The sequence below is a fragment of the Zonotrichia albicollis genome, chromosome 7 (assembly GCF_047830755.1).
Source record: "Zonotrichia albicollis isolate bZonAlb1 chromosome 7, bZonAlb1.hap1, whole genome shotgun sequence".
NCBI classification, from domain to species: domain Eukaryota; kingdom Metazoa; phylum Chordata; class Aves; order Passeriformes; family Passerellidae; genus Zonotrichia; species Zonotrichia albicollis.
In genome coordinates, this window is record NC_133825.1 from 41,904,003 (window position 1) to 41,919,764 (window position 15,762).

At 39.6% G+C, this 15,762-nt stretch overlaps 1 protein-coding gene across 4 annotated transcripts in view; it reads left to right on the forward strand.

Moving 5' to 3' along the window:
- The window catches only part of VTI1A (vesicle transport through interaction with t-SNAREs 1A), a 258,683-nt gene extending 242,942 nt beyond the window's left edge, over positions 1–15,741 (forward strand). For all 4 annotated transcript variants that reach the window (XM_074545233.1, XM_074545231.1, XM_074545232.1 and 1 more), the window contains one exon: positions 12,332–15,741. Coding sequence is in view for 2 of the 4 variants with exons in the window: in XM_074545231.1 (XP_074401332.1) it covers positions 12,332–12,425 (94 nt within the window). In the remaining 2 variants the exon portion in view is untranslated. The remainder of the gene's footprint in view (positions 1–12,331) is intronic.
- Positions 15,742–15,762: the final 21 nt, after the last annotated feature.

Below are 15,762 nucleotides of genomic sequence, written 5' to 3' on the forward strand. Positions count from 1 at the left end.
ATTTGGGAAGCCAGAGTTGCCAGAGAGCAGCTGTCTCTCCATGGCTGCTGGGAAGGCACGGAGGGAGCAGCGCATCTTTCCCTGTTGGGTTGCCCAACCACAGCCGTAGCAAAGCCAGCTCACCTCAGCCCTGGCACGGCCTCAGGGCCCCGCGGGGCTGTGCCAGGTGGCGGTGCCACCGTGCAGTGTCCTCACCTGCCACTAGATGTCTGTGTGGGCTCTGAAACCTTCTCGAGGGGTGATGCCCCTGGTAAACACAGGCAAAACTGGAGCACAGGCTGTGCGGAAGCCTTTTAGTTTGTGTTTATAATTGTAACAGCATTACTTTAATTAGGCCTGTGTTTAAAGCAATGTGTACTGTCTAAAACCAAATTCCAGCCTTTCTCATTTGAGGCAGATAAGGTGTTTTTCTTGTCCACATCTGTTGAAGACTGTTTCCTTTGTGTTCATGTGAAGAACTGAAATGTATCTTAATGCTGTGAAAGTTTTGGAGGCAGTTGCTGAAATGTAAAGTATGTTCATCTTCTTTTTATTCTGAAATGATGAAATACCAAAATATAGAATATCTTTTCCATAAGTGAATTGGTAAGACACATATATCAGCACATCTGGGCTCATGGAGGAAGGTAATGCATCAGATGTTAAATTCATTATATTAAAGGAAAACAAACAAACAAAACCTCTGGACCTGGGCACAGAAATCTGTTTCCCACTTCTGTTTCTCAGCAACCCACTGGCTGGCCAGGGCAGCTGCACCTGTGACCAGCTCTTCTGCAGATATCTCCTGAGAAAAATGCAAAAGTAATCAGCATATGTTTGACTTTCATTTATCTCTGTCATCCGGGAATAAGATACAGATAGTATCAGGAGCAATGAAAGGTACATTCTGATATTATTTTCAAGTTTTTTTGTCTAGACAGAGAGGAGCAACCACTTGTATCTCTGTGGAACACACAGCCCCATTCCACACGCTCACATCCTAGGCTGAAGGCCAGAGGGAAGTAGTAGGCTGTCTATATTTAAAAAAAAAGTTTAAAACCACCACCCACTCATCAGGTGACTGGAGACTGTGGTTGTAAAATATGCTGCAGGCAGAAGTTCTGAAAAATCCCAGAAAGTGTTGAAAACATCTCTAAACAAGGTATTTTTCTCCTGCACCTTTCTTGCTAAAGGTCCCAATTGCTGCCAAGAAAGCTAGTGAGAATGTTAGCTGCCAAATAAAAAATTTATGACAGTGTTTGGCAAAGGATTGTATCACTGCTTGTTTTATACATTTCCACAAGTCTCTTGAAGGGCTGTTGGACACATACAGCTCAGTGATCACTGTGCTTTATCTCTTCTTCAATATATTAAAAAAGCAAGTTCCAATAAAGTATGGTTTAAACAATAGATTTTTTTTCTTTTAATACCTTCCTATAAGCACTTGCTATGGTGAGAATATAATTTCTAAACAACATTCCATGAATTAAAATTGTTTTAAAAGCCCTTTACCTGACAAAGTTACCTGTACATAGTAAAAATACATGAATTTTTCAATTAAAAATGTATTGCTTTTGGGATTGTGCTTTTTATATGTAGGAGTCTGGGCCAGTAAACTGTCTGTTAAAACATAAAGAAGTCTATTCAGTCAAAGTTGTGTCTGCCATTTATGTTTCAAAACCCAAGAAAATAATGTGTTTGTATTGCATTTCTCACCAATATCAATTAGGTTTTTGGCTCTATCATTAAATTAATGTTGAGTAGAAAATTGTTCGAGTGGATTTAGCAGAAAAAATATATGTTTGAATACAGAATTGTAAGCAGTGACAATAATTATTAAGCTGGCCAATGCTGAAGCAACACCCTTAAAAATATTTTCCTCCACTGAAGAAACAAAATGGTCTGTCTCTGTCTTCTCAAACCCGTTATCAGATTAGGCTTCCAGCTGATAATTAGTGCTGTTTAACACAGATCTCATTGCTGGGAAATCTCGAAGCCTGAGCCGTTTACATTTCCTCATTATCATGTGCTGCTGGAGGTGGGAGCACGGAGCCGGACCCCCCTGCACCATTTTGTCAGGAGACAAAGAGCTTCCTCCTCTCTCTGGTGGCCAGGAGTGGTGGGACACGGCTCTGGCTTGCTGTCCCCTTCCAAGGGGACAACCAGAGCTGTCCCCAAGCTGCCCCAGGGCCCCACAGCTCTGTGCCTTCATGGCGCAGCAAATACTCTTGAGCAGCCACCAGTGCTGCAGCTGCTGAACGCCTTGTGTACGCTTGTGCGTTTCATGGTGTTTGATATAAAGTACTCAAGACAGACCAGCATTAAGAGGATTATTTCAGACAGCATTAGGAGTTAATTTACAGAAGATTAGCTCTAAATCAGGCAGATATCATAAGCAAATTAGCATCAGTTGTAAGAGATTCAGAATCAAAATGTGTGGTGGTTTTAGTTTTTCCCTGCATGTGCTTAGTGGAGGTGTAGTATCTTTATTCATTTCCCCCACTAAGGTGTTACATCTCAAATAGTGAAGAACAGGTATACTTATTTTTTCCTACATGCACACTATTTATTATGATGCTGTTTATTGGCAGTGAAACTGCTTAGCTCCAAATACCCTTCCTCTGCTGAATATTTTATATTTCATGCCATTTCTTCATTGAGTAATGTTTTGTTTGGCCCTAGAAATGATGTCTCCATGGTGTGTTACAATATTTTAAATAGGTAATATGGAGCTTTACTTCTGAGTAACATAGTTAATACTTTTTTTTTTCTGTTAAAATGAGTCACATTCTAATGCCAACTCATAAAAATATAGGAGTGTATAAAATGCTACATACCAGAGTGGAGATTATAGGTACTTAAAAATAGCTTCCTTATTATTTAAGCTTGTAAATTATAAATTTGCTTTATTTCCACAGCAGTGATGGGTAATTTGTATTAAAAAGCAGATTCTGTTCTTCAATCAATTTTCCAGACAATTTTTTCTGGCTGCAGACAGACAGACATGAGCACCTATCCCATCCCTTCTCAGTATGGCAGTTTTGGGAGCACTTGCCCAATTAGTGGGGGAGATGTTGAAATGGATTGGGCCATGATATTAAAGCCTGTGCCCTGAGTTGTCCTTGAGATTCTGAAAAGTTTTGAAGTCTACAAATGGGATTCCTATCTTTGGAGAAATTTGTGTTCTGCTGTCCAAGAGATTAAACTGCTTAGTCTTCAGCGTGCTCCTGAACACTTGGGATTTTAACAGAGGAGGGAAGTCTGGGCGGTGTTTTTTACGATTTTTTCCCTCTCTTGATGGACCAAATTCCTCTTGACAAGGTTGGCCTGAGGTCATGCATGTCTCCCTGCCTTCTGTGAGACAGGAATCTCTGTGCCTTGCAGGAGATCATGAAGCCTTACACCCACCCTAAGCCAGTTGGGCTTGCAGGTCCCTCTGGTTGCAAGGACTGCGAGGGGCTCTTGCACCGTGACTTTGTGCCCTGTGGTTTTACCCAATATTTGGGGGTTGTTAAACCAAGGGGTCTGAGGTCATGACAAAGTAGAGGCTTCTCTGCTCCCCTAATAGAAATACTGTAACATGCTGGAAAGAAAATGCTTTCATAGTGGCAAGTATCTCCTGACAACTAATTTGATAGTTCTCTATCAGGTAAACCATTTGTGAATACATCGATTCTTTTTATTTTTCACTGTTCTGTCTTCAGTGTTCCCAGGTTTTCTCTGAACCGGTTGGGCAAAAATTGATTTTTATTTGTTCCACTGGCCTTGTGGAAAATTAGCTTATGAACTGGTTTTTATAGGAAGACTCAAAGCTCAGAAAAGGTTGAAAAATAAGCCTATAGCAGTCAAAATTGTTGTCTGAAATGTCTTCAGACTGGAAGGCTGAATTTATTGCTCAAAACAAGTACTAGCATTGTGGAGGTGTGCAGTCCTGCTCATTATCACTGGAAAAGGGGGAACCAAAAAGCACAGTAAAAAATTAAATTTTAATAATGCTCGTGATATTTTCTAAATCCTTCTTGACAGAAAGATTCTCATTATTTTTATCTGTCTCAGAGTAGGCTCTTTTAATGCCATCTCACAAATGGCCTTAGCCATGATTGTTTTCCTTTCTTTTATAGCATTTGAAAAAAAAATGAATATATACCAAAAAAAATTCTATTCTATCATTCAAGAAGTGCCATGAAATGGTAACATTTTGGATAGCAGATCTTCAGGAACAATTGCTGCAGATGCCTTCAGGTTTTTACAAAAGAGGTCAACATTGTTAAGACAATTGTAGGAAACTTGCCATACAAAAAGATGCCCAGTCAAATATTGTGTAATCAGAAGAAAATAATGCAAGAAGAGTGTGTGTGTCCAGTCTCCAGCTTTATCACAGCTAAAACCTGTAGATTAGTCATTAATTAAATTGAGGCAGGGTGAAAGACGTTACTTCCTTTCATCTGTTTAAGATATATCTTTTAGTGGCTTCTAATGATTATGGAAGTTGATAAGATGCAGACTTTTGACATTTTTGTTTTCTTTAAATTGCACAGAATGTAAATTTAACTATATTTATCATAAAAGCCAATATGAGATCTTGTACGTTCTTGTCATTTTATAGCTTGCATACACTTCTTCTGCTGGAGAAATAATTGCTTTAGCTTTGAGTGCTGACGAGGGGGTTGGGGCTTTTTATTTTCCATTAACTGTTTGGGGACCAGGGTTTCATGTACCCGACGTGCTGAAGAATGCCACTGCACTGACAGCTGGGCTCTCCCTCTGAGCTCTTGCTAAAGCTCTTGTAATGTTTGCTGAGGCCTATGCTTCTTAGTCATGCTCAGGTGACTAAATGTGTGATTTGTTCTTCTTGATACTTCAGTACCCTGAGAAAGGCTGGTTGGAGATTAAGACAACCTTGACTCCTTCCACTTGCAGTTGCCACTGTGCATGTGATCATCATTGAGACTTGCCAAAGGGATCTGGGGTTGCCTGTGCTTTGCATGAAATGAGTTAGTCCCTCTCTCATTTTGGTGGGTGAGTTTCCACGGCCCCAGAAGCCTCACTGTGCCTCCTAGTGACAGTCACAACCTAATTGATTCCCTTTGTGGAAGGAGGTGGCAGAAAGCTGAAGTTGCATCAAAACCGTGGAGAGAAAAGTCCCATGTCAGGGTCTCAGGAGCAGAAGGATTCTTTTCATCCTTCAGAAATGCCTTCCCATGTGTTTTTAAAATAAGCAATGAGTGAAATCTGGCTAGTACAAGATTTTCAGCACCCTTCAATTTTGTGTTTTGACCTTTAGTCCCACATTTATGAGGTCCTCAATTGGGCTTTCCCTATTACCACATTTGATTTCCAATTGTTCCTGTAGATCTCTCTCCTTCCCAGGTCAGTCAGTCCCCTCTCCCTCCCCACACACCCCACTGATCACTTGGGTACAATTTTCACTTCCTGAGACTGCCAGCTCCTTGAGAGAAGGCCCATGCAAGCCCTGATGGCTACCAAATAACACTATACTCCAATGCTGTTCATTTGGAATGTGTTGCAAGATTTCTATTATTAATTAAATGTCTCCATAAGTATTTTAGCTATGAGATATAATCAAAATAATTTTAAGTTTTAATATATGGCAAGGTTGTCAGAAGATGACACAGCAAGGTAAAAACATAGTTGAGTCAAGGAAGGCCAATGTGTTTCAGCAGGCATTCAGCCAAGAGAGGGATATCCTTTCTTTTACTCCTCCAGAAAAACTGTCAAAGGAAAAGTATATTTGCTTCTGGTCAAAATTTATTGTGCAAATATAGGATCCATTAAAAAGAGATGATGGATCAAGGTCTTTACTGTCTAATTATTGATTAGCATCTTCTGCTTCACTGGTGAGTTTCATCTCTGCAATATTTCTGATTGATGGGAGATTACACACACTTTACTACATGCTAGTGGCTTTCTGTATGATTTTGCCTTCAGAGCTACCAAGCTTTCTTGCCTGGGCCTCATGTTCAAGCTTTTAGAGATGGTCATTCCTATGTTGTAGGCACCCAACCTAGCTGACCAGCACTGCTGGGGTGCCCGTGTGGCCAGGAGAAAGAGAGGGCAGTTCAGAGCAGGATTTGAGCTTATATACAGGGAGCTGAGAGAGATTAGCTAGATATAATTTTGTTGTTTAAAGTGGGATAGTGTGACTACTTCGCCGCACCTGTTATTACATGACTCATTCTTTCATTCAGGGCCCAGGTGGAAACACATTGATGTGGTTTGAGTGTAATATTATAACTAGAGATTGGTATCCATGTTATTACAAGTAGACAGGCCCAGTCCTTAAGACTGAACTTTTAAACTAGAGGACATACCACTGCACAATTCCTCAGTCCTATCAACAAAATCCTAGGTGCCCTGTATGGCCTGGCTCTTTCACTAAACCCTGCTAGAAAATCAGCTAGAAAAAGCCCCTTTTTTAATCACCGGCCCTCTGTTTTTGAGGGTTTAATTTTGTTATCTGTTCAGCTTTCAGCAATTTTTACGGATTTTCCCAAGTTCTTACAAAGAGGCAACTTTGGGAAGGAATTCAGAGGACGTGGAAGAGGCTTCTGCTAGGAACAGTGTGCAGACTGAAGGTGGACCTCAGGAAGTGTTGTCTTTTTGTCCCCAGAAAGCCATGAGGGGGTCCCATCCCCTCTCCAGCACTCCCAAAGCCTATTCACATCTAAATATGCAATGTCACTTACAATGTAATTAGGTCTTCTGGCTTGAGAACATAAAGACGTAGACATATGTTCAGAGTTTGTGGTGAGGAAGAGGAAAAAAACTTGAGTGTTTTCCAAATTCCTCACTTTTCCCATGGTCACTAGAGGAGGGCCAAGGAATCATATGCAAGTTGTGCAGATATTTTTTTCACTGGTATTTCTGTTTGCTAATTTCAGTCGTTAATGATGAAAAATGTCTCGAGTCAGATACTGCCAGCCAGCTGTAATTCTGCTAGGCAATGTTCTCTTGCTCTTTTATTACAGTAGGTTGCCATGTCTTTATGTTTTTGCCACAGCCTGTCTCATTCTTTTCAGTTGCTTTTATTTAAGAACAGCATTCTTAAACCTGAAGATGTGAATGATTGAACAGCCCCCAGATACCCTGAACTTGAGATTTATCATTATGTATCTAAGGCTTTGCTTTACCAATCATAACATTTTATTCCCCTGTGTGGGGTTTAGTGCTTCCATTTGAAAACTCATCGTAACAAGGATGTCCTTATATATAGTAATAATTGTGTCTGTCCAGAAGCTATGTGAGTATAGCTGTATTACTTTAAATGCACATTAATTTTGCCTGGTATGTTTTTGCCTATTTGACTAGACCCACACTTAGTGTTTGTTTGAATCTGCTGATTTGCACATGAATATTGGACGCTTAAAAATCGCTTGCCACTGATTTGCATGCACCTATTTTCTTTCATGTTAGCAAAAACTGCCAATCAGAAATAAAAGGGCACAAAAAAATGCAACAGCCAAGTATTCAAAGTGACCATTTAAGATGTGATTTTGTGTACAGAGCAAGCCTTTCTGTGCAGTAAACTGATAGGAATCACTTCTAGTTAAATCATAAATACATATTACAGTGAAACACTGTTGGACAGTGCTCTGTCATCAATCAGTCTGTGTTCTTGAGGACACTATTTTTCAAGATGCCTCCTTTAAGAATAAAGCCCTGTGTTGTAATGAATGTGTGCTAACTGATCCCCCAAGCCATTTGTTTGGTTTCATTTTTTTTTTTTTTTTATTTGTATCAGTGTCAGAGTTGAGCTTCTGTTGGAAATTTTTTGCAGTATTTTATTTGTAGTCCTCAAGTTAAGGACACACTCTTTATGCACCCAGAGTCTGCACTGGTTCGTTTATATCCTGCATTTTGTTAACATGTTACCATGATTGCTGATTTTCATGACAATTGTTATTGTACCATCAGTGCTTAATGGCAAGGCATCATTATTCAGTGCTGGTCAATCAGGCACCAAGACATGTGCAAGACATCAGGCTGAACCCATATAGATGTCGTGCACTCCCCTGCTAATGAATGCAGTTTCATAGAAAGGTTTAAACACGGTTGGCATCCTTAATGTAAGGTTTGCAAGAGCTTATTTGGGAGCTGCTTTGTGTTTATATGGAGCAGATCTAAACATGGCACAAACAGAGTTAGACCCATTGTGTGCGTGTGTGTGTGTGAAGCCACGGACAGGCGCGAATCCTTTGGGGGTTTGAAATGTGGAAAGGCAGCACAATTTCTGTTGGGGCAGCAGTGAGGGGAACGGATTTTCCAGGAGCATCAGTGTTTGGTAGCACATGTGGGACCTGTTCTGCAGAGCGGTGGTTGCCCTGTGCAGCAGGGAGGTGATCCTCAAAAGCAGGTGGTGCCCTGAATTTGGCACTGGCTGGAGGCACCCTCCAGCACAGCAGTGGTTGGAGATTAGGCACTGTGACCATAAGGGTCAGGCATCTGGAAAGGTGGAGCAGAAGGAAATTCGAGAGGAGAGGCATGTGCTTTCTGTGTTATTAGTCCAGAGTGCTCTTCCAGTGCGTCAGTTAACGTTACCCTTGCATCTGCTTTAGTCACGGTTTCTGTGTGGTTTTGCACCCAAATATTTCGGGCTGCTGTCCATAATAAACTGGATGGAGCTTGGTTAAAAGCACAGATTTTTTGTCTCTTCTAACTCAAAGTAGAATGAGCCCTTGTGCTCCTAGAGCCTCGAGTATGAAAGGAACAGTAGACATTGGCTGTTAACGAGCTCCCGCACAGGGCTCCAGCAGAACTTGGTGTGAATTCAGTGCCTAAGCTGCATCGACTAAATGGTTAATTCATCTCATATCAACAGCACTGTGATTCATAATGTAAACTTGAGGAATCCTTGATGTTTCAGTCACACATTCCTCTTAATTTGGCCATGCATTCTTTTAAAGCTACAGTGTGCTAACTTAATAAAATGCAGCATGCAAATGCACAAGTTTTTGCCTTCAGGCATTTTAGCCATGGATGTTTCAATGGGTGTCTTCTTTCAAGTATATATTCTTTCCTAAATTATTTACCCTGTAAACATGCTTTGCATTTTCAAAGAAAAATCTGGGCTTCCTCATTCACCAGATTTTGTTGAATTTAAGGTGTAATAGAGATAAAAGACTATCATCTGCTTCTTGTGAGCATGTTAGCCTTTGGGATTTTTTTGTAGCGAGCTTAGGCCCCATTTTCTTCTCCTTTGGTATTATCACTCCCTCCCCCACTTAAATTCCTTGATGCTTTGCCTAGAGCAATACCCACTGGCAGTGTCTGGCTGTGACAGTACTATAGGCTTCCCTACAGATGGGTCCTGCCAATGCCAACCATTGTTCTGCAACTGTGAGCTGGCTTGACTGTCTTGGATCACTCAAAACCCCCTTTCCTCTTCCTTTTTTCTTTACTCTAAAGGGTCATCCTTGCCTGTTGACTTTGAGATCTGAGATGTGCTGACACCCAGAACTTGTGTTCTCTCTCTTAGCAGCAGCTCCCAGACTCAGATTTCAACAGGCACCACCGAGTCCTCCTTGGGACTGTCCTGCTGCTGCCTAAGAGCTCTGTCATTCTCTTCCCAGCCCCATCCCCTGGACACTATGCAGTTAGTTTAATTTTACTTGCTCACTTGAAAGGAAAACAGTAAAACTCAATGTTATTCTTTTTTTAAAGATATAAAATTAATCTTTAACTGTGGACTTGAATATTAAAAGTATATAATGCTTCAGTGTAGGAATCTGTTGATAACATCCATCCTATTTCATGATTAATTTGTTCCTTTTAATATGATATTCTTTTGCTGCACTGTGCAGACTAATTCAGATTCCTAGAAATTGAACTTTGATATGTATTTCCTAGATTCACACCATAAGGGAACCTTCAATTAGCAGATACAGGTGGTGGCTTGCCTCACTCAATGTTTTCTTGAAAAATATTTTAGAGACAGGGACACTGATTAAATAATCTTGCAATCACGTGTGTACTGACAGAGTATTAAAAATAAATATTAAAAATAATTGTGATTTGGGGGACTTCATGCTTCTTTTTTCTTTTTCTTTAGTTTTGCTTCTTAGACAATGCAATGATTTTTTCGGTGGGCCAGAGATAGGAGGAGTTGATTTAAACACTCAGTATGTTATGTATGCCTTTGCCTAACTATGTGTTAGATTAAGCGAGTTTCACTCACAGTTAATCCTTTGTAAATTAGCATTATGGATGCCTTGGGGCCCACATCCCACAAATAAAATGGTTGTCAAGCCAGCTGCACTGCGTATTACTTAAGGCTGAATGTTTTAAGAGTTTTCATGCTTTTAATCTATTTCACTGCTGAGATTCAATTTTGCTGAGTGTCCTTTCAGGAGTGATGAGGGCGAGTGAGTAAATATATATTCTGGTTTTCATGCATTTGCCTGGGCAAATCGTTTGTTATCAGGTGTTTGGCAGAGAATGTCACACCCCGCCACAAAAGAGAAGCTTGTAAGTTCAGGTGTTAAATTGAAGTGCAAACCAACAAGAACCAAAAGCCCTTAATTAGCTTTATTTTGTTAGCCTGCTACACTTTTTTTTTTTTTTTTTTGGGAAAAAAAGAGTGAGAAACATCCCTCCCTCCTCCTCATCCTTTTGGCAGAGTAAATATTGCCTGTTAAGTTTGAATTAGCTGTCATCGCGAAAGAATTAATGCTGTGGTTGAGCCTTTCTAGTGAGGAAGGGAAAAATAAACGAGACAGATCTTAGTTCAGCTTTAAGTGATAAATGAGGACAAAGCAGCCCATTCATCTCCTGCTAGGAAAGTGGACACAAACACTAAAGCAGTTTTGCGGAAGACGTGTCAGCAAATGTGATCATTTTGTAACCTGTCAGGAGGATAGAGAGCTAGTCCTTTTAGAGTGTCACAGGGGAGGGTGTCTGTCTGATGTGACAGTTTTCATCCATCCATCTACTGCTTTTCCTTTAGGTGGGGGGTAAGCAAGGAGAGAGCTGGAGTTGGTTAAAACTGCATTTTTCTTTACACTTCCCAGTATAATTTATATGTATATCCACCCACATCTAAATGAAAAACATTTACCAAGAAAAACTCCCCTCTGCTCTCTGGAGTTTCTTCTCTCTTTCACTGCGTGAAATATGCTCATTTTAACACATTACACTCCTTGTCTTCAAGTTGTACTAGATTTGATGTTTCACATAACGCAGTTTTACCTCTTCTTACCATTGTTTGGTTCTTGCAGACTTTGTTTTGTTTTGCAGAAGCATGAGAAAAAAAATTATGACTTGGGGTGCTTTTATTGCGCTTGGTTGTTGGGATTTTTTTTCTCCAATTTTTTTTTCTCCAATTCTGATGATCAGCTTCATGTACAAGTGTGTTTTGCAAAACTCCCTATTTATTAAGAGCCTGTGAAAATATTCTTCCTTCTCTGTGAAAATGGAATAACAAGCAGTGAATTCTTACAATCCAAAATCCTCCTGTAAAATGTCTCAAATTCTACTGTTTCCTGATTCAGTAATTTTAATTGACCTATTAATTTTAGGAAGAATCTGAAGTGATGTGATGACTGATTTTAGAAGCAGGAATTTCTCCCAACAAATAATGGGAAAATATTAGGACTTTCTACTTCTGGCAATTTTTATTTTCACTAATCTTCTTTTTTTTCATACTGCATAGAAATGTAACATTGCCTATTACCATAAGTAAAGGTATGCTACAGAGACAAGAGATGCTTTTACAACATAAGCTTCACAGTTTGACACTTGCTTCTTTATATCATCCTTTTCTTCAAAACTATCTTTTGTACTTTTCCCTTGGTATTTTAGTACAAGTGAGTATCTCATTGACATGTGTTTCCTTGAAATCTTGTTCCTTAATAGTAAAATCCCTTGAAAATTAATAAATTGTTTCTTTTCAGATTAAAAATACTGAAGATTTGAGAATTATTTTAAAATATATAATGATATTTACTATTATAGACCACCCTGCTTGGATTGTATTGACTGAATGCTATTTTTTTAATTTGTTCTTAGGAGGTTAATAAATTGGAACATAATTTATTTAACTTATTCTAATATGTATATAAATGTATGCATAATTCAGAAAATTCTACTTCTTTCATGAATGCAAAAGTTGGATTTAATAGCTACATAAAGATACTGTTGAAAGCACTGGAAATTGGGAGAAGTATAAAATAACCAAGATACAAAAAGGTAGAGGGAATACTGAATTTGTGGGCATATGTCTTTTCTCCAGTTTTTTTGTACACCTCATTTTATAATTTTTATATCTGTTCTGCTGTTTTGATTTATTTTGTTTTATTCACTGCAATTTTTTTCTGTCTCTTCTGCTTTTTTCCAGGATCATCCAAAACCGGATTTTGATTGTTGTGCTGGCAGTCATCATCATCTTCACCACCATGATGGCTATTTATTTTTCTGTCAGGGGACGCTGATATCTTTGTTCTTCACTAAACAGCAACAAACTGCTTGTTCTGAGTAATTAAGACAAAGTGGTCACATGAATCATTCTCTTGCACTGACAGAGTCTCCCTCTCTTTTCCACTCTTCAACTCAGGTGCAAGTGGTGTAAAATATTTTGTATTATTGATGGCATAGTTGATGGCATGTGGGACTATTTTTTTCTTACATATTTGTCCTTATCTGAGTGTTTTCAGGATCTTAATATTTGTTGGAGTGAGGGCTTGTTCTGGTGTAAAAAGATTTAATATGTGTTGAATTCACCCACAGACAATTAGCCTGTAAGTTGTCAGAGTTTCATGAGGGAAGAGAGTCTTTGCACTTTTCTTGTGCTGCGCAGGGTGTATGAATATCAAGCAGTATCTGACCTTCTGTGATTTAAAATATAAGTAAAGCAAAGACCAAATGATGTAGAAAGTGAACCTGTCTCCTGTGACTAACTCCCAATCACACATTATCGTAGTAGATGTAACCTGGTTAAGAACAGTAGCTAGTTTTAAAAAGAGAGCAACCTTAGGAGGGTGTTTAATATATGATGTAAATCCAAAACTCAATTTAACAATTTATTGTTTAAAGTTAGGCTTTCTTTTCTGATTATTCAAAGCAATTCCACTTTCATCAAGATCATGAAAACACATCACTTACCTAAAATGAAGTTATGGCTACAGCCCATCTCTTTCAAATCTTCCAGTGTTGATATATGTACTGATAAGCATTACACACTAGGCCCTTAATGAAGATATTTAAAGATACTTATCTATTTGTTGCTGATTGAAAAGAGATCTTAAATAATAGTTCAGCAACAAATGTGTGATTATAGTGCATTAAACAATCTAGATTTTTAATACTGGCCTGACTATGTTGAGACTGCATGTTGGAGTATTTTGAGTGTATTAAATTCTGATGTGATATTCCTCTTTTTAAACAGAAACTGTAAAAATGTTAATTTATATATGCTTTTAGCTGATATAATATATCATAGTTTCATCTACCTGTGTGTAAATGAGCTGTTTCTCTTTTCCCATTGGCTGTGCTTCTGATTTAGACAGGTTGAGGTCATTTGGCTTATATTTAAGTTTGCAATTCCAACAAAGGTCTATCACTGCTGATGTGATAAAGTTTGTATTTTTATAATAACTCTTAAATTCATTATTTGCAATCCCTTACAAATATTGCAAATGAAGAGGAATATTAAGCCCTTGAACTTAAGCCATTAAATGTTTCCAAAAGATGTTCAAAGAAACAAAAGTCTGGTGACTTTTAAATTCCTCCCACATTAGGCAGGAGCTGAGCCCTGAATTTTCATGTGTGCCTTAGTATTTTTGGGATTTTGGCATTCCTGTGGACTCTACTGATTTGCTGTGCTGTCCTTGGAGGCTGATTTTGGCACTAAATGTCATCGTTTTCTCTACATAGAAACAAATAACTCAGTTAAAAGGATCTGGTACTAATGCTACAGCTAAGACATAGAAAGAGGGTAATAAATATAGAATAAGAGGATCCACAGGAAAAATGCTACTTATTGAAACAAATGTAAGTATGTAGGGTCAGCTCTGCTGTCTGAGTGTTACATGCAGCTCACAACAAAGTTTGGAAGTGCTTTATGTGCTGGGTTTCTCTACCAGCTCATGTCACTGGCTGCAGGATGGTGCTGGAACAAAAGTTCCTGGGCAGCCCAGACCCAGGTTTCAGGAGGTGTTGCTCTGTGCAGCACAGTCATGTTCAGCTCCTCACCTTGATGGCCCTGCACTGCCGCAAGGCATGGGACCCCCCAGCTGCCTCCTGGGGCATCCTCTGGTTTCATCCTTGCCAGGTGTGTGGCATTTACCCCGTGGCTCTGAGACACAGAAAGATTTGGGTGTTCAGCTTCCAGCCTTCAGGCACAGCGGACACTCAAACTGAGCCTTTGGGTTGTGTAAGCAGAGCTCTGGCCATTAGCTTCCAGTGATGGCACAGAGCTGAGTTCAGACAAATTAGGAGGAAGCCTGGCAGCATTACAGATATTTATCCTCAGCTCGGCAAATTAGGAGATGCATATTTTGTAAAGCAGAAAACTGTCAAGAAGAAAATCTTAAGCTCCGTCTGTTGCCTAGACATTCTCTGCATTGCCTCAATAATTTAACTATCAGGGGAATTGATTCATGACTACTGATCTTAACAGTGACCTATGACTAGGTTTTGCCCTCTATCTAGCCACCTGCTGGAATCAGCAAAAAGCTGAAAGGAAGCTAGTTTTCCTTATCCCAGTATAAATCTAGGGCATAGTGTCACATCAGATACATCCACTCAGATAGGAATGAGGGAGAGAGAGAGACTGCCACGCAAAGCCTTCATCTCCACTTTTGATGAGCCCGCCATCGCTATGTTTCTCATGCTAACCTGGTAATAACTCTTGTGCGCCTGCTTTGCATCCTCACGTACTTCCTACATGTAAAATAGTGATCAGGTGGACATTACATCTTCAAAACACATTATTACTCCTCTCTCACCCCTGTTCATTTGGCCTGGGAAGTGTGCAGGTGAGATTCACCAAATCCACACATTTTGGTGGGGATTGAGCGACTTCAACTGAGAGCACAGCCCCAACCACCCACAGGTAGTGTGACATCCCCAGGTCCAGGCTTCCCCTGGACTAGTTTGGTCACATTTACAGCACGTCTGTGAATGAATCCAAGTGCTTACAAATGTAAACCTCAAAGAGCAAAGTGTTTCTAATGTTGCCAGCCTTTGTGGAGAAACGACAAATTAAAAAACGCACGCGTGGTGCTGTGTGCGAAATCCATCCCTGCTAAACAGCTGGGCTCACAGAATAAATAAACTAATTCTGCACTGATATAAAATCAAAAGCAATTTAATTAAAGACTCTTAAGTTTTAAAGGGTTTTAAATGCTATACGTTTTGGGGAAATATCAGAAAATGTAGCTTGACTGACGTCAGTTCTCATCTCTGGGATGGGAGGCCATTTGCTATTCTGTTTAAGGCAGGCTGGATTGTCTTATTTTGGAGCCAGCTTGGTGGGGGGTTTTCTTTGCTGCTGCTTCAGAGCTCTGAGCTTCAAAGGCTGAAATTAATGGTGAACAAAATTGTGCGGCTCTGACCATCCCATGCGGGGCAAACCCATCGAGGGTTATCATTAAGTAAAGAAATAAAGAAAAAAAAACCCTGCCAGTTCCAAGAAAACCTCATCAGATAATGACCTCTGTGATTGGGTTTTCATTACCAAACAGCATCCAGAGATTGTCTGCCCCATAGAAGAAAAAAAAAAAAAAAGAAAAGAAAAAGAAAGAAAAAGCAACTGTGTCTCTCTCTCTT